Genomic DNA, 24,366 nt, shown 5'->3' on the forward strand with positions numbered 1-24,366 from the left:
TTGTATTTCACCAGGAACCTCATGCTCAGTAGGTTTGCTAGTGGTAGCCTTTAGGATTGTTTACAATCCTTCAGAATGGAAGAGCAAAGGTGGTGCCACTGGCAATGGAATTGATGCAATGGTGTGCTGCAGTAAAATTGGCAGTTCCTTCTGCTGTCACTCCAGCCCTCCCCCACAGTTTCCCCTGCTGCAGATCCACTATTTGTTGCATCCTTACAAAAGTGATTTTGTTTACTAAACAAAATTGGTGTTATTGGCTTTTTTAAACATTACTATTTTTATTTATTTAAGATTTAACATCACAGTGGAAAGCCTCAAATGGATTACAGAAAACCCTAGCAATGGCTAGCACTGGCAAATGCATGTGCTGGGGGCACACATCCAGCTACTCACTGCAGCTAAATGGCTCAGTGGCCCCAGAAGGACACTGGGGAAGTGTGTCCCTCTTGTTTCCAGAGCCTTAGGGCACCTCTCCCAGCTGAGCCTGTCTTGCCTGACCATCCTAAGGTAGGATAGGAGGAGATGCAGCTCTATCTGCCTGGGGTAGCTCTTCACCAGCCTTATTGAGGGGGCAGACCACGTCAGGCTGCCCTGACTGCTGTTGCCAGGACCAAAGCTTTACTTCTGCACAGTGCTCTACCATGCAGATGTATTAACTTGCTTTTCTGATGAAGAGATTTCTCGTACAATGCTGCATTATACTATGAAAAAGAATTCACATTCCTACAGATATCACAGGAAAACTGAAACCTCAACCCAGACTAGATACAGTGCAATACTAATGCAGTCAGTAAAACTAAACCTGAAGTGACAGACTCTTGTCTAGGCATTCATCTATATTTCTGTTATTAACTAGCCTGCTTTTTATTACTAGCAATTTTTCACCAGCTTAATTTTTCACTTCCTTGTCTCTGCTCCCAGGATCATTTCAGAATCTCTTCTTTGGTGTACACTCCACATAATGCTTATTATTTGAAAAAAAACCCATGGAAATGAAATTTGTCTCCAGTGTCTTTAAGACTAATTTGAACAGTTTTGAAAATAAGGTTGTTTTTTTTACCATATAGGACCTGACAAGTTGTTAGAATGAGGCATCATGCAAAGGAAGATGTAGCCTGGGCTGACAAGATGTGAATTCTCTTCACATTTAGAATATTTATCAATAGGAAAAACACAGTTGATTGGGAAAAATATATGCAAGCACCTGCTGCGGGTAGTATTTTTCAATTGCTTCCCTCCTACACCACAGCAGGCCAGTTCTGGTGACAGACAGAAAACAATCTGAAAACTGTCATTTACATCTGGAGCCTCCAGCACCTCCTTCATGCCACACAAATGCAACCTCTCTCTGACCCTGCTGTCTAACTTAGGGCTCCTGCACAGGCATGGCTCCCAGCAAGTACAAAAATAACAGAGCTGAATGCTCCCAAAGATGCAACATCAACAACACTAAAAGAATAAACCACAAAAACAAACAAACAAAAAAAATCCAAATTGTAGCAGCCTCAGTCAGCAATATGAGGTTAATTCCAGCAATTTCAAGGTTAAGACAAAAGTATGTCACAAACTCTGCCAAATTGATGAGCATGTTATCTGTAGGGATTTTCCCCAATGGACCAGCACATCTTTCTTTAGATTAAAGGAGTTGCTTTTAATCTAGCACTTAATCAGTTCATCAAAAAGACTAGTCTAACCTGTTTTGTGGAAAATAAGTAGCTTGTATGTTAAGATGATAACATTTTCAGAAGTTCCAATTATTCTTTTACCTTTTTTAGAACAACTGAATTAAAAGTGAAACACTGTTTCAAGTCAAGCAGAGATAAATCCTCATTGCCTGCTGCCATCCCCTGAATGCCTTCATGTGTCTGTGTGACCTGTAGTCACCAAGGCACCTAAGCAGCACAAAGCTGTTCATATTACACTGGAGCAGAGCCCTACCCTAAACTGTGAAATGCATTGTTTTCCCCCAGTGTGCAGAAGACCTCTAAAAAAACGTTTAAATTTGTTGAAGAAATACAGAATTACCCATTTCAAGTGTGTTTTTATAAATAACTACTGCTCTGACAATTGAGCTACTTCCTTTGGCTTCTTTGACAGTGTTAACCTTGGTCTACCCCTCAGCTACAGATACTGCTATCTTTGTGCATTCTCATGTCAGTATTTACAAGGTCACACAAAAAGCAGCAGTCTGCTCTTGCTCAGCTTTGCTAAATAAAAGAGAAAACATGTCTCTCTTCATTGGTATCAGCACTGTCACAAATGTCAGAACACATAAAACTTCAACTCAAGCACCATAAAAACAACAATGCACAAAAACAGGCCTTTGCTTAAGGCATCTCAATGAAGGTGACCAGAGCTGGCTCAGTGACCATGTATCATTTTGCTGTTACTTAGAGAATTTGGTAACATAGAGCATATCAGTAATTTTAGAACAAAAAAATACTGAAAAGCAAAGCCTAAAATGAAGTGAATTGAAATTCTCTCAAGGAAAGGCAGTGCAAGGATAGTATTTCAATTTAATTGGAAGTTTCTGAAGGTGAGGTGAATTTCCGTAGCTGAGGTGAAAAAGAGGAACCAAACAATGGTTGTATTCACTCTGATTTACTGATTCCCTGTATTCTGTAATCACTCTAGCCAAGAGTAACTTTTCATGACATTAAGTGCAAAACAAGCCCTAAAAAGCTTGTGTGGCCTGTTTGAAAACACACAGTTTCAAAATCACTTTTTTTTTAAAGATTTACCTTGCTGAAAGAATGAAGGATCTCTCTACGCTTTCAATGTTCAGTTCATTCTGATATGCTTCCTGCGTTGGCTTCTTAACCTTCAGCCGAGAGAGAAAACTTCACATTCAAACTGAAATGGTACTTTTGTCATTGCTTTAATCTGAATTCCTGGAAAATCTCTTACATTTTTATTGCAGAAGGAGAACACTGGAGAGAAAATACTCAGAAAGAGGAAATTATATACCAGTCCAGAGGGCCCAGCTACATTAAGATTACACACAGCCCATCCTTTTATTTCACTGGCCCTCACACAAACACTGGAGATGTACAGGGGAATGAAGCTCAAGAGCTGTCAGACACCTTCCACACAGGCCCAGTCATGTTGCCTGAAGCACCTCCTGCAACTGGACAAAAAAAAGGATACTGCTGCTGCTGCAGGATGAGGTGTAGCCCACTGGTGTATCCCAGAGTGGGCAAGGGCTGCGCTGCCCTGTTGATCTTCTGAGCCGCCAAATTTCAAACTTAAGGAGGATTAAAAATCAGGAGTGGGTCTGAGCCACTGCAAGACATCTGCTGGCAAAAGAGATTTTGTAGCTCCACTTGCAAAACTTTGGACCTGAGTGCCAGATCTGCACTACAACTTGACTTGGCGATTTTTTCTGACAGGACTGGAGACAATGATTCCCAAGGCAATGATTTGTTGTTCCCTTTAAGTGTCATGTCAGCTACTGAGTCACTTTATTGCATGCATGTCCCTTATCATTACCCAGGGGGCTCAAGGCTTAACTTTGATGCTTTTCACAAGTGCTCAGGAAGAAAAGTTGTATCTTCCCTCATAGTTAGCAAATCTATAAACCAGAGAGAACTGATCCACCAGGATCTTATCAGGCAAAGATGCCTAATCTCTGGGTGTCAGCAATAAAAAGCAGTTAAAAGGCAAAAATGAGGCAGTCTAAACAAAATACAAAAAATTAGTAGGCAGACTATTCCAGAGTAGGACAACACTGGGTGAAATGCAGCCAAGATGATCCTGTAGCAACAGAATATTTAGGGAAACCTAGATAGCAATTCCACAGGCCACATTATGCAAAAAACCGTCAAGCCTGTAGGATTGCTCTGGAACAATATAAGCATATTTAATATCTCTTGCCAACAGTAAAAACAGTTAAGTTTTCAAACTTTGAAAGCCTGAGTTTAGGTAGATTTGAAGAAAGGCTCACTTTAACAAGTGACTCACCTTCATTCCAGCCAATGACAGCATGTTGTTGAGTTTATACATCCCTGACTGAACTGGAGTAGTATACAACAGGGCATCATTGAACTGTAATACAGAATGCTTTTAATGACTAAAGTTGGTTACAAGACAGATAATTTCAGATGGATTTTACTGGAAGTACAGAACTCCTACAGCACTGAGATAACTGTGCCAGAAGTATTCCCTACTTCCTATTATTCCACTTAGAATCCAAGAAGCATTTTCATGTATGAATTTAGATAACAATAGGTATCTATTTATATCCTCCTTGTGTAAAGATACATTTGGCACATGAGTCAACAGTGCATGGATGTTAAATAACAGGCTGTCAAAAGGGACAAAAATGTTTCTGGTGTACACAGGTATATAGTATAGCAAACTAATTTAAAAGGATATTAGAATTAACCATTCAAACAAATCAAAGCAATACAGAAACTAGGAGATAGCAGAATGGATTAGCAATTTGTAATGACAAACTTAACTGTACCTTGTGAATTTTACCAGTTTTAAGTACATCTACTGTTTATTTCCTGTTCTTCCAGACTTGGATTCATTGAGTGCACTTACTGAACAATAACTAAGATTTTTTTTATTTTCTGTGCTGTTCAACACATGGATCCAAACTTCATTTACTACACATAAACAAATACCAAAACCTGAAGTGCCTCTTAAGTTTTTGTTATGTGACTCTTTGTAAAATAGCCAAATGTTTAAAATTATTGCTAAATCTTCACAACATGATAAATGGAAAAATCACTGCATCTAATGGTATGAATGCTAGCCTGTACCATTTATATCTGTGAAAAACCCCAAACCAAACAAAGCCCTTGCCCCATAAAACAACACAGAGAAAATTCAAGAGACACAGAAATTAGTAATATCTAGTTTGTGAAGCTTGAGATAGCACCACATTTTTGAGAGTATTTCGGTAACTGGTATAATACACACTCCAGGACTGCCGAGGGAAGTATTTCTTCATATCAGGGTAACTACAAGACAGGATTCAGCCAGGACTGTGGACCAATAATGGAATAAATTACAGGATAACAGCTGCTTTACTGTCTAAATAGAAGAGATAAACAAAAGGTTCAAGTGGAAACAGAAACTTCAGAGATGCACAGAAGTTTCAAAACAAAGCAGTAGCAGAGACAGGAAAAGAACTCAGTACTTAACTTCCACCCAGTGCTCTGCTCAGGATGCACGTGGGCTCCTGCAAGGGCAAGGAGAGAGGAGGAGGGAGACGGGAGGAAGGAAAGGAGGGAGGGAAGGCTGCAGAAGCAGTGACAAGAGTTGTAGGTTTTAAGATCTGGTGCAGCTCAGAGGGAGGGAGTAACTGTGCCACCTTCCACAGTACCACAGATAATGTCTTCTCATGAAAGCTCTCAGATTTTAAATGAGCATTATTCAAAATAGTATGCTTTAATGAGAAATGATTTCTCATTAAAATTAGTGCATATGCCACAGATAATATCTCTACATTAGAACTGACTGAATAGAACAGCAACAATTAGTAATTTTTTCTACTACCTGCAGTTATTAGTTATGCTTGCAGTGTAATGTTTTAACCACTAAAAATTACACTAGAATAAGGCACATAGCAACATACATAACATCTTACCAGAAAAAACATTCTTGGCTGCATGACCTTTCGTGATAGCTTCATCAGTGTTCCCTCTTTCAAAAAGACCTAGTAAATTAAAACAATGAATGCAAAACTTAGCCTTTTAGGGCACAAGCCATGCAAATGAACTAACTTTTTAATAACTATTATCATGATTATTATTATTATTTCTACACTAGAAGTGCTGCACAAGTTTTGGGATTCAGGGTTCCCTTTCTGAGAAAAGCTGTTTATCCTTATGTTTCTCTAAAAGTGAGTGTGGATGACTGCATTAGTTTTCCATGCTGCACATGAAACCATGAGAAATAGAGGGTTAAGCTTGAGGACAAAAACCTGCCTGCAAGATCTGGCAAGGAATCATAATCTAAAAATTTTAAGTTTCTGTCAGATAAACACCTAAAAAACCCCCACACATAAGGAGCACCAATATTCATTTGACTGCTAGAACCTAATAATGAAGCAAGGGACCAATTTTCTTCTTTGTATATTCCAGCATCAGTCTTTGCTTGAATATCATCTTCACTTTCCCTGCAATCTGCTTAATGCCACGGGGCACTTACCCTTCCTGGCTGGACGATCTCATGGTGTCCATTTAAACTGTATTGGATCTGCATGAGCTTCTGAAAGTTATCCTTGGAGGGGAAAAAGTAGAAGGTAAGTACTTGCCCTTGCATTCATGATTTTTTTTAAGGAACAAAAACAAGAGAGAAAGAGAGAGAGAGATAGAGAGAAAGAGAAAAAGCTTTAATCAATCAGCTTCATATGGCAAAATACTTACTCCCTGCTTCATAATGTCATTGGCATGGTTTGCAACTTCTATAACAACAGCTAAAGCATCTGAAAGATGAAGGAATGATGTTTTGGTTATACAGACCAGTTAGCATTGGTATCATGTAAAGCACAGATACCATACTGCATTTCCACATCATTCCAAGATTGAAGGATCTTATTGTACAGACACTGCATTCAGGAGCACTTCCCAAAAATCCCAGAGTCTTTGGATCATGGTTTAATAAGTGTGTCCCAGTAAGTCATTGCTTCAACCAACAGTGTCAATTATTTCTTACAGTTGCTCAAAACATAGCCAAAGCTAAATTCCAGTTTCTCACACAACAAATTACTTACTATACTTAGAGCAGAAAAGTTAACAACATTTTAACAGAGACTCTATAGGGACTAAGTTTTTGCCATTTTTACCCAAATGCCATCACTGCCATTCATGGGTGACTACCTAGAAAAATTATATAAATCTTTGTCATTTCTATCTTCTGCCTTTAGTTTTTCTGCCCCTCAAAATAACGGTAAAGTTCAAATTTCTAAATTTTGAACTTGCAATACCAAAAGAAAAATAAATCCATGGAAAATGTTACCAAATATGAGCAATTTTATTAAGTACTGATATTTAATAACCAGGAACTCAACTGTGAGAGATCCTAAGGTGTAAGTGCAAAAAGCAGTTATATAAAATGATTATGTGAACACAGTGAGTGTTCAGTCCAAGTCCAAGAATCCATCCCATACAAGGATCTTATCCAAAAACCTGCACTTTACTTAAGTTAGAAAAATGACACTTAACCGAAAGCTGGAACAACTGTTGTGCTGAAATGTAGTCTCTAAAGCATTTAGCACCTTCTGAGTAACTGAATTACAGTCAAGCACTTCAAAGAAAGGAATAAATTTGGTTAAAAGTCCACAGAGAAGCCTACCAAACCAGGTAAAACCAAGGCCTCGGGTTTTTTCCTAGCTAATCATTAGAGTATTAGTACTGTAGAATGCATATACTTCCTTTATTGTTGACTCATATTTGGAAAGCAAGTATGTTAAAAGACAGAGCTTTCTGAACTGAAAGGTTCAGAACCTCAGGAAACCATATAAGAAACTAAACAGACATGAACAAAAAGCTCCTCCTAAGCCAATTGAAGGAGAATTTTCGTAAAAGATTGTCACAAACCAAGGCAATGCAAGCACAGAGTCAAACAGCTAAGATACATTAATATCAAGGATTTGATCAAAATTTAAGTTGAGATATAGTTGTCATGAAACCAAGCAAGCCTGCTGAAATGTAGCTGGTGGTCTCTTTCTAGGTAATGCTGGAGCTGCTTCAGGCAAAACCCTCCCCAGCTCCCACCCACATGAAAGAAGATGAAGGGAAATGTAGCTAAATTCACAAAGACAGGAATGAGCACCTGATTCTCTCTGTTATACTTTCCTTCATCTCTCAGTTACTATATATATTAGAACCTTAAAATTTTATTTATTGACTTCAGGAAAGATTGAAGAATTTTAGAGAAAATGATAACATTTGCTGGCTAGTGAAGGGAAAGTTCCAGGATCTCAGGACTATTTATACAGCCAAGACTAAATGAATCTAAACAACAACATAAAATAATCTATAGGGTCAAAGTCCATAAACAAAGTGCTTTTTGGCAGGGAAGAGCATTCCACTTATACCACTTAGCTGAAGTAATGTATTCAAATTAAGGTCAGCAAGAAGAATTGTGCTATTTGGGTATTTTTTCAAGAGTACTAATCACAACCAAACCTACTCTCCCTCTCCACTCCTACCCTTCACTCCCAGGCTCTGCATTGGAACTAAACAACTAAGCAAAGTTGGAAGTAAGATAAGCTTAATTATTACAAGAAAGATCTTGGTGACTAAAGATTAGATTTTCTTTTCTTACCCAAATTCTAAGATGGACTACCAAATATATCAGATGTCAAATTAACACTTAGGCATTGTTATAACTTAACTTCAGCTTCTATCTTTGATATAAGAAGGGAGAGAAAAACACTGTGGAAGATATAACTACAAAAACCAGAGACGCTGAAGAAACCACAAAGAAGTGAACTATATATTTAGGTTGCTCTCTTTTCAAGTGGTCAGCTGTTTAACATGCAGTGCAAGTATTTTGTTGACAGCTATAAGAAGTGCAAGATGAACTCTTCTATCTCTTGAAGAGCCGTAAGTTAAATTATTTTTGACTTGTATCTTCAACATACTCAAATATGTCTAAATGTCTTGAGAAATATATTTACTCATATACTTCATGGTATTGTACCAGCAGACAAAGCAAACTTGGCTCAGTACATTGAAGGTGCTCATTTATTGAAGTTCAATCAATTACATCTGCACAACTCTTCTAAAGGTAATGGACTTGCACAAATGTGACAGGATCTCATGCAAATGAAATGGAAACATCAACTGGGAGCATTCTTTGTACTGCTGAGGCACACTCTGAAGAAGGAAACAGCCTGAATGTGCAGTGCATTGATATGCTCAAGTTAAACCACCTTAATCCTGCACTATCATGAAATGTGTGGTCCTGTCCTCTTAATCACCAATGACTTCTCATTTCCTCTGATCTCCCTTCTCCCCACATGCAGGCAAAAACCTGTGTGAGTAACATGTGTTTGTGCAGCTTCTGACAACTCAAACTGGAGAACTCCTCAGGTTAAATATTACCCGTGGCAGCTCCTTGATCTTGCTCACTTCTGCCACATGGATGCTTTTCCTGGCACAAAGAGAGAGGAGGAGGCCACAAAGGCTCATAGCTGGAGAGAGCATGCTGCCTATAAAGGTCTGCAGATGCAAGGGACTGTCTCTTTCAATGGCAGTGCCTAAAATATCTGTTTAAACTGCCTGTGGAACTTCACTCTTATCTCTTGGTTTCAATTCAAGCGTGAGCTGGTATGACTGCCAGGTCCAAACTTTTCTGAAACAAAAGCTTGCAATCTTTTAGTATCTCTGGTGAGAAACTTAGAACTAAATAGAAAACATTTCTATTACTGACTTAGCATTTTGCATTTAAAATCTTGAAACATATGCTGTTATTTCTTTAAAGAGACATTTACCTTGAGTATCCCTATAGTCTGCAGATTCTTCTAAAAGATTCTTTAAGTAATCTGTATAAAGAAAAAATAATATAGAGATAGTTTTGTTAAATAAATAAACAACACCAGAAAGTAGTAAGCCCCATCTTTTTCCTGGAAATCTGCTGTTCAGATCTACTACCTAATTGACAAAGATCTACTACTTTATCTTTTAAATCTGTTGAGGTAATAACAAAGTGAAAACTAGCATCTCCATAATGAAAGTATATCAGCAAAAGAGATAGGTTACTGAAACAGTAGTCTTCTCTAGTGAAAAGTGATATATTGTATACATTATTCCAGAAAAAAACAAGCAAGTGAAAAATTAGTACATACTTGCAATCATTTATATTTAAGGTGATGTAAAAAACTTTTGAAGATTATAGATATTTGTCTGAACACCAAAATTAGTCTCTAGGAGCTATTAAAAAAATAGTCCACTACAGAAGATCTGATGAAGATTAATATTTTTCAGTAATAAAAACAATATACTTCCCTCAATGTTCAAATAGGCATTTTCAGTTCTCAATGAGACTTGTAGTTCAACCACGAGATGGCAACCTTGATCCATTAAAGTCTTGGTAGTTTTAAAATCTATTTTACTTCTCTAAAATTAACTCCAAATGTATGACTATACATGAAGACATCCCCCTCGAGTTTCCATTCCCTGAGTGTCTAGTTCATCAAAAAGTGCAATACTCTGTCAAAGATTAATATATACCCTCAGTAAAACGTCAATCATGTACTCTGTAATCTTTGAACTTCTTAAAATGAAAAGAAACCAAACCAGAAACATTCCAAGAGATATACATCAGATTGATAAAGTCAACAAATACTGATTTATAATTACCTTTTAAATGAAGTATTAATATTCTGGCAGATCTAATGAAAACTAATTACATGTAATGTAGTAAGCATTCAATTTTAGCTTCTCAGTTGTACAAGCTTCATGTAGGAGTGAAATAATTCAACTCCCATATGCCTGCCCTACCCAAATTCGTTCTTTCATTCAAAAAGGATTGGGAGCCAATTGTTCCTGCCTTCATAAGATGTCTTGCTTCATGCGTGCCCCTCAGAGACCATTCAGTGCATTGTAATCTTTTCCTTATGCACAAAATTAAAAGGGAATTATGAAACATGTTTCTGCAGTAGAACTGCCATGAAAAGTGAGAGAACTTGTCACAGTTAATGAAAGCTTTGAAAAAACCAGAACTACAGGAAGAGAAACATTTGGCACTGACATTTTATTGTTTGGCAGAGACCTAAGGGAGGATCCAAGGGAGAAGCATGGAGAGCAGGTTGGGGTGCAGGAAGAGGAACCGGCTGGGAGACAGGGAGGGAGCTCTGGGAAGCACAATTGACTGGGCCATGGGAACACTCAGCTTTCTGCTCTCCTCAGAGTTCTGCTTGATCATTAGCAGGATTTGGTTAACATGTGATCTTTTAAGACAAGTCTGACCTGGACCAAAACTTTGTCTGCTGTACTCCATCAATGTTGCATCCTTCATGTCCCTCAAAATCTTGTGCTGTAGTAGCTACCAGCCATTCCAATGCAGTATTTAGGTGGCCATATATTCCATTTAAAAAAAAAATTAATCTTTCTTCACCTTGGGTTATTCTGGTAAAAGGCTTGTATGAGGGGGGGGAAAAATTAACAGGAGGTATTTTGAAAGGAACTGGGAAGAGTTCACATCAGGTTTAATTTGGTTTAACCTGTCACAGATACAACACCAGGTGCCCTCTCCTGCCCTTCCTGTGGACGGGTGGTCTCTCAAATTGGAGCTGTGCCAGAGCACTCTTTGGACTCCACCATTAAGCCAACACAAATTAAAACTTTACAATTGCAACTTGATGTTCATTGGAGCCAGTACAAAAGACTCCTATGGGAATCTCCCAGTAGAAAAAATGAGTCCCTACAGCTCATACAGAAATAAGACTCCCAAACTACACACTCACCTCTACAGGCTGGGAACAAGAGGTAAGGTGGGTATAATTTCCTCATCTGCAAATGTACAGCTGGCACTCTAAGACACTGTCCCTCGTACACGAAGACATCCAATTTAACATCCAAAGTAATTGCAGTGGAAACATAAAACCAGAGACCCAAGATGGGAACTAATTATTTCTTGGCATATTCATGTTTTATAACATGTTTCCCAAAACACCATTACTCAAATCCATTTTTGGATGGGTATTTTCAAGCATTTTAAATTAAATAATCAGTGAATAGAAGAGGTAAAATCAAGATTTTTAACATAACAGCATTCATTTAAAATTACGTATTTAAAACCAAAGGCAGCCTTTGTCCTACAAAACTGCAGCAGCCAATAAAACAACTGTAAAATCCTGAAAGTGATAAATAGGTAATTTTCATCTTAGTACTCTCTTTATCTGGTAAGTGGACCTCAGTTCACAGCTAAAACTCAGCTTCAGAGAGGCATCAGAACAGATATTTTTAGTCTCTTCTGTGAATACACACTGGAAATTCTGTGCTTACAACAGCCTTCTGGAGGTACTGGCATAAACTATACAGACAAGCTGATTTCACAGACATGAAAAATGTTGCAGTAAAATTTTTGCAAAAGTACTCCTAGATGAAATAAATACAGAAGTCAGATATTAAGGTGAAATGGCATCTAATGTCTTTGCAAAAAAAAAAAAAAATCCCCTCTGAAATAAGCTTTCGTTGTTGAGACTAGAAAGACCTTAATTATACCTTCAGAAATTCTTAATTCTGCTGGACACCCCAAAGCACATCAAAAATAAACATAAAAGCACACTAGTACTGTTTTTGTGATGAAAATTTCTGTATGCCTACTTCTACCTGACAGCAGCCCCCAGTTCTTTCTTCCACTTGCTGGGGGAAGTGGCTATCACTTCTTCTGCTTAAAATTATCTTCTGCGTCATTAACTACTTTTTGTCTTGGGTTGTCTAATGTAATTAATTTAAACTCAAAGCAATTGTTCCACAACATGTAATTGGCCTTGAGCCTGACAACTCTATTTCCAACCTGCAAAGCTGCAGAGTGCAAAAAGGCTAATTTTTCATCCCACTCAGCCTCCGCTCACTATAACCCAGTCAAGGATAATAAAAGACACTCTCTGCCAACCTTATGCTGTGAAAAAGAGGAGAGAGGCTTATCCTATGACAATCAAGAGCCTGTTCATATTGCACAGTCTCAAGTAATCTACTCAAATTAGAGGTTTTTGGGAGAAGAGAATCACCTCTTTCATTTCTCTCAGAAATCAGAGGCCTCTGATTAGCCTACCCCATAAGGCATCTAATATTTACTGTTCAGCACTCAGGGCCACTATGTGAAGAAGTGGAAGTCCACTTACTGGACTGGAGAAGCTGTATAATTAAGCAGAAACGGTGCTAAACTGTTCATCTCCTTGGCTTATTTATGAGTCCACCTGCTCCTGCTTTTGTTAGCACAAAAGTAACTCCACTTCAAAGCACCGCAACAATCTTGTGATGTGACCGAGTAGCAGCAGGTTACCAGTACAAAGCTGTCCCACTGACACAGAACATCTAAATAGGAAGAAATCCCTGCTGACTCAGGCCTGACAGCTTCATTTCCTGGATTATTTTCATTCTGCTGCTCTTGCCCTCCTCCCCCACAGATCCCCCCCACCTCCGGCCTAGGCAGCTGCTCCCTCGCTACATCTCACCCACTGCAACAGAAGATACAAATGTTTTGCATGTCCTCCAGATGTTCATATAGCACAAACTTATAGAGGCATTGCTCACTATTACACAGAGATGTTGGAAGGTAACTAAGCAGATGGGTCATCCACAGAGACATGGAAGAGTCAGAACTCAAGGGCAACATACGTGCACGAAAGACTGAACAGGCTGAAAATGAAACAGATCCAAAACATCACTCTCCAGCTCCAGCATAATTAAATTCTTGGCCTGATCTATTTTATTGTTCCCACAGAACAAGAGAAAATTATGTTTCTAAATTTGCCACCAGTATGGCAATCCCATTCCTTTCAGCAGCATTTGCAGGTGTACTTAAAGCTGGGGAGCACAGTAAGGTCTGCAGACCGGGGACCCCCACAATAACTCCCATCAGAACAGGATGAGGCTTTTTTCAGGTCTAAAACATTCTGTCCCAGCCACAATGACAGCTCATCATCACGAGGAATTCCCCTTCAACATCTGAGCTTTGTTTCAGTGCCATCCATCACTCTGCTGTGTATATTGACAATGGCATTTGCTCCATCCTGATCCCCTATTCAACCAAACTCCATTTCAATTAAAACCTTTCAACTTACCCGAGGCTCCACTGATTTTGAAGTGTTTAACAAACTATACCGTGCCCTAAGTGAGTATCCTTTTAAAATAAAGCAAGTCCCCCACTGCCTTTTATGGGTTGATTTCATCAATTAAGTACCATTAAGGTTTTCCCCTATAAAGTATTCCATTTAATAAGAGTGCTCCCCCTTTTCTCAACACCTTGAGTTTAATGAGATTATTAAAATGAAAAAAGTCAGTGTTAATAATTTGGAAACTGCTCTATGGCACTTAAGTCTGAATCTGCCACAGCATCACTAGTCTAAGTACATGCTGGGGAAATGCCAATGAGCTGCTACAGAGCCAGAAAAAAAGGTCACGGAGCATTTTATTTTGCAGTTACTACATAAACAGAGGTTATTTTTAAATTGCTCATCAAGATGCAATGGCTCTCAAAAACAATGCCTTAAGTATTTCCAAATCCTTACAGGAGCCATCCCCCTCTTACAACAAACACATCTCAAAATACTTCACAAAGGAGGCCTCTGTCAGTGCCCTCCCTTTACAGACAGAAAACCCCACTGCATCACGGAGATCACTTGCTCAAGGCCACCCAAACACACCAGTGCCAGAGCAGAGTACAGAGCCCAGATTTCCTAGCTACAAATCAGCTCCTCAGCTGGCTCTGGTAGCAAGTCTTAAGCACTTACTGGTGTGCACTCAAAACATGTGTTTTGCCTTTAAAAGAGAATGGATTTTACAGACAAAATACCTGGGTGGGGAAGAAATGGAGAAGCTACTCACAAAAGTTCACAGTTGCATAGGTATCTTTCTTCTCCTTGCTCCAATTTCCCATACAGCCTTTTTCATTTGTTAAACCCCCATCACCCCAAAAAACCAAAAAAGCAAAACTCAAAGCAGGACAGGAGTATTTCAACCCTTTGAGGAAGTTACAGGCTTCTATTACCACAGATTCTAGCAAAAACTATCATAGGTTTCATGTTTTCTATGTATTGTTGAATCTACCATCAGAACACATCACAGTGCTGTAAACATTAGGACTTTGCTTGTGTATCTTACCACAATCAATATTAGCAAGAAAAGCCTCTAAACCCATGCAATGTTTTAAAAAGAGCTTCAATACTGTGACATGTTTTAAAAAAGCCTCACATATGTGAAGTCAGACAAACACACTTTACAGATGGATACAACTGTCTGAAAACAGGTGTCCTGGGGCATGTGAAGACTGGCTTCTGAAGCCTGCAAAAAGCTTGACTGTACCTGTCAACAGAAGCCTGTACTGGGGAATCCTCTGAACTGGCTTGAGCAGATAGTGCTTGAGGGCCAGACTAGCACAGCGGGGGCTCATCTGAAAGAAACACCCAAAATAAATAACAATTCCACAGCAGTCAAAGGTTCCAGCAAAAGAAAACATGCCTCCAAACAACTACTGATTATACTGGATAAGCTTTTTATCTTTGAAAAGTGATACTGCCACAGTGTTAAGCACCACACTACAGAGCAAGCATTTCCATGTGGAAGACTGCATGCAGAATTACCCATGCATGAAAGACACTAGGAAGCACTCATATTCTGTAGATTCAAAACAGGTGCTTTGACCTAGGAGGAAGAGAGGTGAAGCTTCCCAAAAACAAAGGAAACAGGATAGCAAGGGCAACATGCTCCTTTGTGATCGCTGTCAGTGTTCATTAGGCAAAAAGGCAGAGAAGACAGGAGTGCTCACTGCAGGAGTTTTAATTAATCCACACCTCTAAAGACAACACAGAATTAAAAGATCCATGCTTCAAAAATGCTAATTATCTTGAGTTTGCATTCAAAAAAAATCTGAATCTGCAACATTGCAGAATTCAAAAGGCCTCTTGTCTTCTTCCTGTCTTAAGCCTAGACTGCAGAAAAAAGCCCCATCACCAAAATACAAACAAATTAAGGACAGTTTTTAAAGCCCAGTGAAAGATCACAACTGCTAAAAAGGCACAAAACAGGTTATACTTTGAAAAAGAATACAATACCTCGAAGTCTTTGACTACTGATGCAAATCCTGCATTCTTCTTACACTGTTCATCTAATAATGCAACATTTTTATCAAATTCTTTGATGTAAGTTGAATACATCTTTAGGTAGGGACCCTTTTTAACAAATATGTCAGCAATTCTTTGATGCTCAAGCCTAGAAACGAACAACAACAAAAAAGATGCAATTAGAGCTAAAAATAGCATACATCTTAACCCTACAGCAAGACATCTCTCTTTTTCAGAGTAAGATGTGCTAGTTTATGCTCTGAACAAAAAGCTTACAGCAGATAAGTTCCCATCTCAGTTGCTATTCTGAAACACCTTACCATGCACACATCAACACACTAGTGTTAGATGACAACCACTTAAGATACAGTCTTTTAAAAAGGGTCTTGAACTGTTTGAACACTTTAGTTCAAGGTGAGCAAAGTCCTTACCCATTGCAGTGCCTGTGTCAGTGGGTTTTGTACAGCTCCACCCACCAGTGGTAATTGAGAACGATCTTCAAAGGGATTGTGGCTGTCAATCTGTGACACTGATAAGTAGATCTAAACTACCTCTAAAATGCAAACCAGTCTTTGAACAGCCTCCTTTTTCCCTAATGAAATCAGTGCACTTATCATGCTCATGCAGGGGCCAGAAATTTCAATTCAAAATGAAATTTCAAATAAAAACTGTGATTGCTACAAAAATGTATTGGCGTGCCTTCTGGACCTTTTGGGATGCATCTAATGGCACAAAAGCACACCTAAATAAAAAATAATCTCCTATACTTTCAAAGTACATTCTGACATTTAGGAAGGTACATGAAACACAAACAAGAGTCAAACCATGATCACAGTCACATAAAGCCCCCAGATAAATTTCAACATCAAAGGAGTGGAATCCCTTTATTGATAGTCACCAGTGAGATAATCGCTCCTCCAATTCCCTCAGGAGGTCCCGATTGAGTTCATAGAGCTGAGGTAGGTAGTAGAGGATCTGGTTCAGGATTCTGTCCTCAATCACTGGCTTCCCAAGCTGCCTGGAGGCATGAGCCACAGCATCCCTGAAATCCTGTGGAGTACAAAGAGCAAAGAAACCCCCGTTGCCATGAGTGAACAGCCTTCAAAGCACCAACACTGAGTGTGCAAAGGAGTTCTCATCACAGACATTCCAGGCACTGCTCCCTATTACCCAAGGCAAGGCAGGTACCATCTGGGTTGTTTTTCTGCAGTTTCCATTTACTCCCCTGGGACTGCCTTAATCCTTTTGGTTTGACACTGGAACTTTACTTTCTTGGTCCTGTATGCATAATATAGAAGTTGTTCATTATTTTTACAACAAGCCCTTAAGAAATGTGTTAGAATTACTTATGATGACACTAAGGTGGGCTAAACGAGGCTTGTATCTGCAAGGTTACTGTCAGCCTAGAGTGTCTTCTGGCAAATATGTAAGTCAAAAAATAAAACTTTCATATCAACTAATACAATCATAGTATCTTAAAAACCATCCTAGTGTTCATAACTCATCTGCAAATGCCATTTTGGAGGGTAAAAAGCTAGGGTAAAAAAAAAATTACTATATGTAGCAGCTCTTCTATATACAGAGAAATTAACATCTAACAAAAAGATACCGTGACAACATGGGAATCACAGGATTTCAAATGTTGGCAATGATCAAAGCCAACACTGACTGGTACCTTTGAGACATTTACAAGGGAGGAGGAGCACCCTACTTACTCTTGAAGGATCTTACAGCATTTTTATGCTATAACCAGCTCCCAACAGGACACAGCTGAGGCTCATTGGTCCTCATTAAACTATTCAAAATTAAAATCTTATCCCACACAAATCAGCATTGCCAAGATTGAAACTCAGTATCCATTATTCAGGGTATATTTCCTATTGACAAGCAAATAAATCTTTCAAAAAGTTCAGCAATCTAGCATTTTACTTGAAAAACAACACTGTCTTAACTGACAAAAAAGAAAATATAAATTACGTAGTGTTACATATTACTGTGTCTCACTTAAATTTGGGCAAAAAGAGAATGAAACAGCTCTTTTGGAGTTTGTGATTAGAGAAACCTAATATCACATGCATGATCTGCAGGTATCTTGAAAAAAGTAACCAACAAAATGTTCTAAACACTGTAGTTAGTTATATTTCAAATGTGCATGGGGTCCATGGCTGTCTTTGGAAACTTGTAGTGTCCTCAGGTTGAGGAAAAAAATAAATTAATCCCCCTTTCCCCCCTCCCTAGGTCTACCACTACAGCTCTTATTAGCTATCCCATCAGTCCAGCATCTGGCACTATTTAGGGTCTCTCAAACTGAAGCCTCAACTTTCCCCTGCTCTCCCTGCTCATTACGTCAGCTCTGGCAACGTGAGCTCCAGACACGCTTTCTTGCTTTCTGACCCTGTGGGTCACAAAGGCTGTAACTGGGCACTTCTGACAAGAAACTGAAACGAGATACAGGGCACTGCCTGTAACTGGGGAAGGCTGAGAACTAAATGCAAGGGAGTTAAAAAACAGATGGCGTTATTCATATGGAAATGTTCTGGTCTACATCCTCTGTGCAGACTAGTGACACATAGGTTAACTACCAGCTGCATCTTATAGGTTTTTCTGACCCTGGGGCATTGCTTAACACTGAAATGATACATAGAATTACAATGGCAAAAGCTCAAATGAGGCATTCTGGAGAGCTTCATGCAAAATGCATCATCATATTATGATAGTATTCTTCCCTCACCCCCAATTGTATGCGCACACAATGTACTGTATGTATTTTGCCATAGGATGAGACAAGAATTTGGTTTGAATGTCATAAGGCAACTTGCATTTTTTTGATGAAAAGCAAAGCAGCTTTGTCTGTACTATAATCAACAACCCAGGCTTTTCCCTGACCAAACAACAAAAGGAAAGCAGGGAGCCAGGTTTAGGCACCACTAGATAACACAGGAACGTCAGCTGTAGTTAAGAGCATTTATTTAACTTCCAGATACGGCATTCAAAGAGTCTGCAGGGCGTTTTCCAAATACAGATTGGGTTTTTCAACTAGCTTGACCCAAAGTCCATCAGCTTCATTATGTTTTATAGATTATGCCATGAAAGGCTCTGTCATTGAAACAGCCAACCAAAACTTACTTCATCACCCCCTATATCCCTTTCCACAACTGAGTAAACTGAGGATGTGCTGCAGAGAGGAAATACACGGAAAAAAGACAATGTGAACCTTTCAAATTTCGAAAGCCTGCAAAACAACAACAGATAAATTTCAATGCTCTTTTTTAATACTTTTTAAAATTATCTTCATTACTGACTATGCATTTGTCACTGTAATCATATTAAGATTTATTTTTAACCTGGCAGTGGGTGTGAAGTAACTGTCATGCCAAGTTCATCTTGAGATAAACTCAAGAGCTGAATGCAGAGAGCACATGCCTGGGGATCGGGGGTGGGAAAAGAAAAACAAATGTAACAAGGCCGGAATTACCAGTGTTTACACTTGAAGGTACTGGCCTTCTGAGAAAGTAATTTCATATCCAAAGGACAAAATATAGATCAGGTCTGTTTTAATCACCAGATATAAAAATAGCTAATTTACAAACTAAACCCTGAAATTTCACCCCAAGGGGTGGAAAAGTATTCAGATGACAACTTTTAGTGCAAGTAGGTGAATGACTTAGAAATTAGAAACTGCAGTAAAAATAATTTAAAGTACCAGCACCTAGCTCCCTCTAAATCGAAATCAGTTCACTGCTAAATAAAAGCAGAATTGCTCTTGCAAATAATATATAATAATATATATAATAATATAATAATATATATAATATATAATATACATTGCTCTGATATCTGTACTTGCCTGCATGACGTGATTTATATTACAAACATATTTAGCACATTGTCCTATATAAAACTGCTGAAGAGCACTGCTTTCATCAGCTTGTTCAAAGGCAACCACCTAGGTTGTCCTAGAAATTATTCTGTTTGAAGCAATGCAGCAATCCATTACAAGTGAATGTTAAAGACAGATTTTCTAATTAAAAATGTATCTTTCAAACACTGAAATCTTACTCATCAAAAAAAAACCTAAAAAAGAAAAAGCAAATCCAAAAACCAACTTGCCACACTTTGGAATTATTGTGCTTATTTCACTGAAAAGCATTTGCAACTCTAGACATGGTTCATATGCTGCATGACAAAACCCAAAATATTATGCTAGTTATAATGCATCACCCCAGCTTTTTACCAGGATTTATTTTTCCTTTCAGAAGTCGGGAGGCTATTGTACATTTTCTGAAATGCTTGTTTACAGTATCTAGGTTTACATTATATTCTGGTCCAATAATAATCTTCTGATATCACTTTTTACTGATTAGGTAAAGGTAATTGTTTTCACACAGCTCCTTCAAGAGAACAGCACACATTGCCATCCTTGAAAAGAACCTCCTTTCCAAACCAGAAACAGTTTTAGTCTATGCTAGGCTAAGACAGCCTCCCACTGGGTACTTATCCACATGAAAATCTAGTCTAGGCATATTAAAGGCTTCTGAGCACATATTGTTGCTGAGCTGTTGCCTGATAAAACACTTCCAACTTGAAAATGTGTAGGAAATTCTATTTATCGTGTTAGTATACACTCCCCTTATAGCTGTGGAGTTTTTAAACAATATTTGAGGAGGTTACCATCAGCACTGCTTTTATTTCCTCACACCACTCCTTCAATCCAACTTCCTTAAACAACAAAAAGGCTGAGATATCTGATAATTCTGATCCTGTTCTGAATCACCTCCAATCAGCCCAGGCACTTCCCCTCTGCAAAGGCCCTGACTCACAATCCCTCAGTTCTTCCCATCAGAGGATTCCCAGCTTGCAGTGATCTGCCCGTGTCAGTCTAAGGAGCAAAGGACAATTTCAGTTGTAAATCAAAAGAGGTACTGAGCAGACCAAAACCTTGCTCAGCTGCTGACTGGGTCAAGTGCACCTTCAGGTACCTAACAGTTGAATGAAGATGATTTCAAATGGGTGAAATGAAAACTTCTTGCCAATTTAATAGGAAGAGAAAGCATTACATAATCTAAACATAGTCACGGATTCTATTCCTCACGCTTCAACCAATATTCATCTTAGATCTGTTCTCCCAGAACATACCATCAGCAAAAAAAAACCAAAAACAAACCACCAAAAAACACTGAAGAACAACTCCCCCAGCTAAATACACCTGCAGATAGCTCAAAGATCAATTTAATTTAAGGAAAAAAAGCATGTTTGCACTTGGGTGCCTTTCAAGGAATACACACATATACAGACATCCTATGGCGAAGGAGGAGGGAAGAGGAGGAAGTTTCACAACAGCCAGGCTGCTAGATGTGACAAACTGTAAACATGACTGCTTAGCAATACAGCTACAGAAGATTTGACAAATAGATTATTTAAAATATAAATAGGCACTCCTAGCTAGAGTCAGACTATTAGCCATAAACTGCTAAGTTAAACTACAGCAACTATAGTTAATCAAGACTATGACTCAGTGTGGATCATATTTTTCACATATGCCATTACTTTTGGAAAGCTGCCACACAATTCCACACCTTTTGTCTCAGGTAATAAAATAATTTATAAGCCCTTAACAAAACAATGTATTTGATTTTTTTACAATAAACAATGATTTGACTGTGGCATATTCCCAGAATGCTATTTCAGGCAATAGGCTGGGTAGTAGAACGATACTTCCTTCTAAACTAAAACTATTTTATTAGTCTTCTTAGTAAGAGGACCACAGTTCCAACTCATTGTCAAGTGTCTTAGCAGTTGTAAAGTACTTCAGAGACCAAACATTTATCAACATATTCACCTCAGACAGGTCAAATATTGAAATTTTGCAGATGGAGGAAAAAGAGTTGGATGTTGAGAGAATTTTTCATGGTCAAACAGTACATCAGTTGTAAGCCAGGACCCAAAGTCAGAACTTTGCTCAAAGGCCATAGCTATTTTATTTTCCATTACATTCTTCTTCCAAATCTACCATGAATTATTTTTCATAATGCTTGGCTACAACAGACATCAGTTTATATCTATCTATCTGTCTGTCTACCTATCTATCTATAGATATATAAAATTATATGTCATTTTTTATATACAGAATTTTGCTATTTTCTTATGAAAAAATGGTAATATTAAACCAGAATTTTTCATTCTCGTGTCTCTGGAAGAACACACAATAGAAAACTATGCCTGACCTCTTATCTGCCTTCTGCAATAAGAGGTTGATCTTGTGGCTGCAGAAATACTAAGAGGTGCCTGCTGACAAGCTCCTACTTACTTGGGCTCAGAGTCCAAATATGGACAGAACAGGGGTCTAAGTCAGAAGCACAGATTTAAAGGCTCAGGCAAAAGCCCACAGGCTTTTACTCCTGTAAGGAGTAATCTCAAAAAACCAAGTTGCTCTGCTGGACCTTGCTGCTTATACCAAAGCAGCAGGGAGGAAACAGGATCAAAAAGAGTGGAAAGAAGAAAAAGAGTGGAGGGTTTGGCAAAAGAACAAAATTCAGAATAAAAATGTTCCAAAAATTTACAACAAACAGCCAGACAGCTTACCCTCACAGTGCCAGGAAGCTGCTGAGGAGGTTCTCTCACTCATGCAGAGCAAACCATCTCCAAAGAATCCCACAACAAAGAAGTACCAAGGGGCACTAATCCTGCCTTACTCCTTTTTCCAGGAACACTGGGTGTTTTTCAGGCACAGGGCAACTCAGAGAGAAGTGATAAGCTTGTTTCTCTTATGTCACTTGTGTTTTACACCCAGCTCACTGTTTCTTTTTTCTGCAGGCATCCTTAGGAAAAAATAGCACTTCTCCCATATTGTCAACCCTGGTTCACTCTCAGGAGGCAATGCATGAACCATCTCATAAATGTGCATACAGAAGAGCTAGTTTGATTTAAGCTCCTTTGTTTCCACAAGTTTCTAAAAGCATTTTACTGGAATCTCACCCTAAAAGAGCACTAACACAGCAACAGAAATACAGAGAATTCAAGATTACATCTAATGTGTGATTACATCCTCAAGCAACCCCATTTGCTGAGTCTGTTTGATATTGTGTGCAAAGCCAGGTGAGCCCCTTATCTCTGTTATGACCGGCTTGTTTAGTATTTACAGAAGTATCACCAAGTGTTTATAATTTTGCAGTGTGTCTTCAAGAGAAGCAGTCAGATGTATTTGTAGTGTGCCACAGGGTCCACATAAGCTGGCACTCTGGTATCTTGGAAGAGTTGCTCCACCTAACTTGACTTTGTCAACATAAAAGAAAAAAATGCTAAAAAATTTCAGTGGTACTTGTAACTTGTTTGCAGTCACATTCCTACCTCCTCAACTGCTTTAGATTCCACTTCAAAGGCTCTAAGATGAAGCAAATTAAAAAGCTTTTCCTTACATCAACAGTCCTCTTCCTTGGTGCCATGTGATGCTTTTAGCTGACATTGGTAAAATATACTGAAGAGAGTATTTTTCATTTTAGATCATTGCTAATGGAATTAGTCACTAAATTTCAAGTGGAAAACCACTAATAGATGGCTCAGAAGGTGCAATGGAGCATCCCTGAATAAGCCAAATCTTTACTATGGGTAAAAGAGCCCACCCAGTCTGGGGAGAGTCTAAGTTCTAATGCAGAAATTTGTCAGAGGTTGCTTGACTGCCTGTTAGCAAGCCAAAGTGGTCAGTGCACATGAAATCAAAAAGATCATTTTATCAGCATTAAAATATTATCCATAAGAAATATATTATTAAATTAACTGATTTAATAATGTGTGTGAAAAACAAACAAATTCTCAGGCATACCACTCTGTGGAAACAAAAATTGGGTGTCTACAACCTTTCTCAGCTATGGCAGTTCTTATTTAATGAAGAATGCACACACACAAAGCCTCAAAACCAGTACCTTCTTTGACAAGGAGACCCACCAAAGTTCCTGCTGCAGGCCAACTGACAAGTTAAGGACAAAGTATTTTCTAAACTCCTAACCTAGCATCCTCCCTGTTAGACCAGGCTGAATACATGCTGATTGCCATTGCTAGCCAACAAAAACATTTCTAATAGTTTTTATTTGGCAGCTAGAAACCAGTAGACTGTCATGAATAGAGTTGCAAATTATCCATTAAAGGAAAAGCAAAATACATCCTACAGCACTGCACATCTACACTGTGGGGACAGCTTTAAGTTTATCCCAGAAACTTCCTAAGCTCTCTCCTCTTCCCTTTTTTCACATTGTTCTTCTGCTTGCCTACATCCTCCTTACCAACAGGCTTTCTTCCAGTACTGCACATATTACCTAAGAATCTGGTACACTGAAAAGCAAAGATACCTTTAACAAATAAGTTAAATGTCTGAAAAATATGATAATTTAAATTACACAGCTTAAAACTTGCCTAGGACAACTCTCTTTCTTTTGTCAGTATTTAAGATTAAGTTCAGTATTAGAAACCATGTTGAATATAAATTATATATTGGATTCAACTGACTGAGCCAGCTCATAAAAACCAAGCTTGAACAGAATCAGAAAAACAGTTACTAGGAGGAAAGCTAAGAGGAATCAGCAAAAGATGTGGTGAGTTTTTTGTTCCCTGAAAAAAAAATCTCT

At 38.5% G+C, this 24,366-nt stretch overlaps 1 protein-coding gene across 1 annotated transcript in view; it reads right to left on the minus strand.

Annotated features, from left to right (window-relative positions):
- FGD6 (FYVE, RhoGEF and PH domain containing 6) overlaps window positions 1-24,366 on the minus strand; it is a 73,236-nt gene that overhangs the window by 16,109 nt on the left and 32,761 nt on the right. Inside the window, 9 exon segments of the mRNA XM_036400708.2 lie at window positions 2,742-2,821; window positions 3,961-4,044; window positions 5,597-5,665; window positions 6,160-6,231; window positions 6,378-6,436; window positions 9,452-9,502; window positions 14,991-15,078; window positions 15,740-15,896; window positions 16,647-16,798. Coding sequence (XP_036256601.1) covers window positions 2,742-2,821; window positions 3,961-4,044; window positions 5,597-5,665; window positions 6,160-6,231; window positions 6,378-6,436; window positions 9,452-9,502; window positions 14,991-15,078; window positions 15,740-15,896; window positions 16,647-16,798 — 812 coding nt within the window.

The sequence above is a fragment of the Molothrus ater genome, chromosome 5, assembly GCF_012460135.2.
Source record: "Molothrus ater isolate BHLD 08-10-18 breed brown headed cowbird chromosome 5, BPBGC_Mater_1.1, whole genome shotgun sequence".
NCBI lineage: Eukaryota > Metazoa > Chordata > Aves > Passeriformes > Icteridae > Molothrus > Molothrus ater.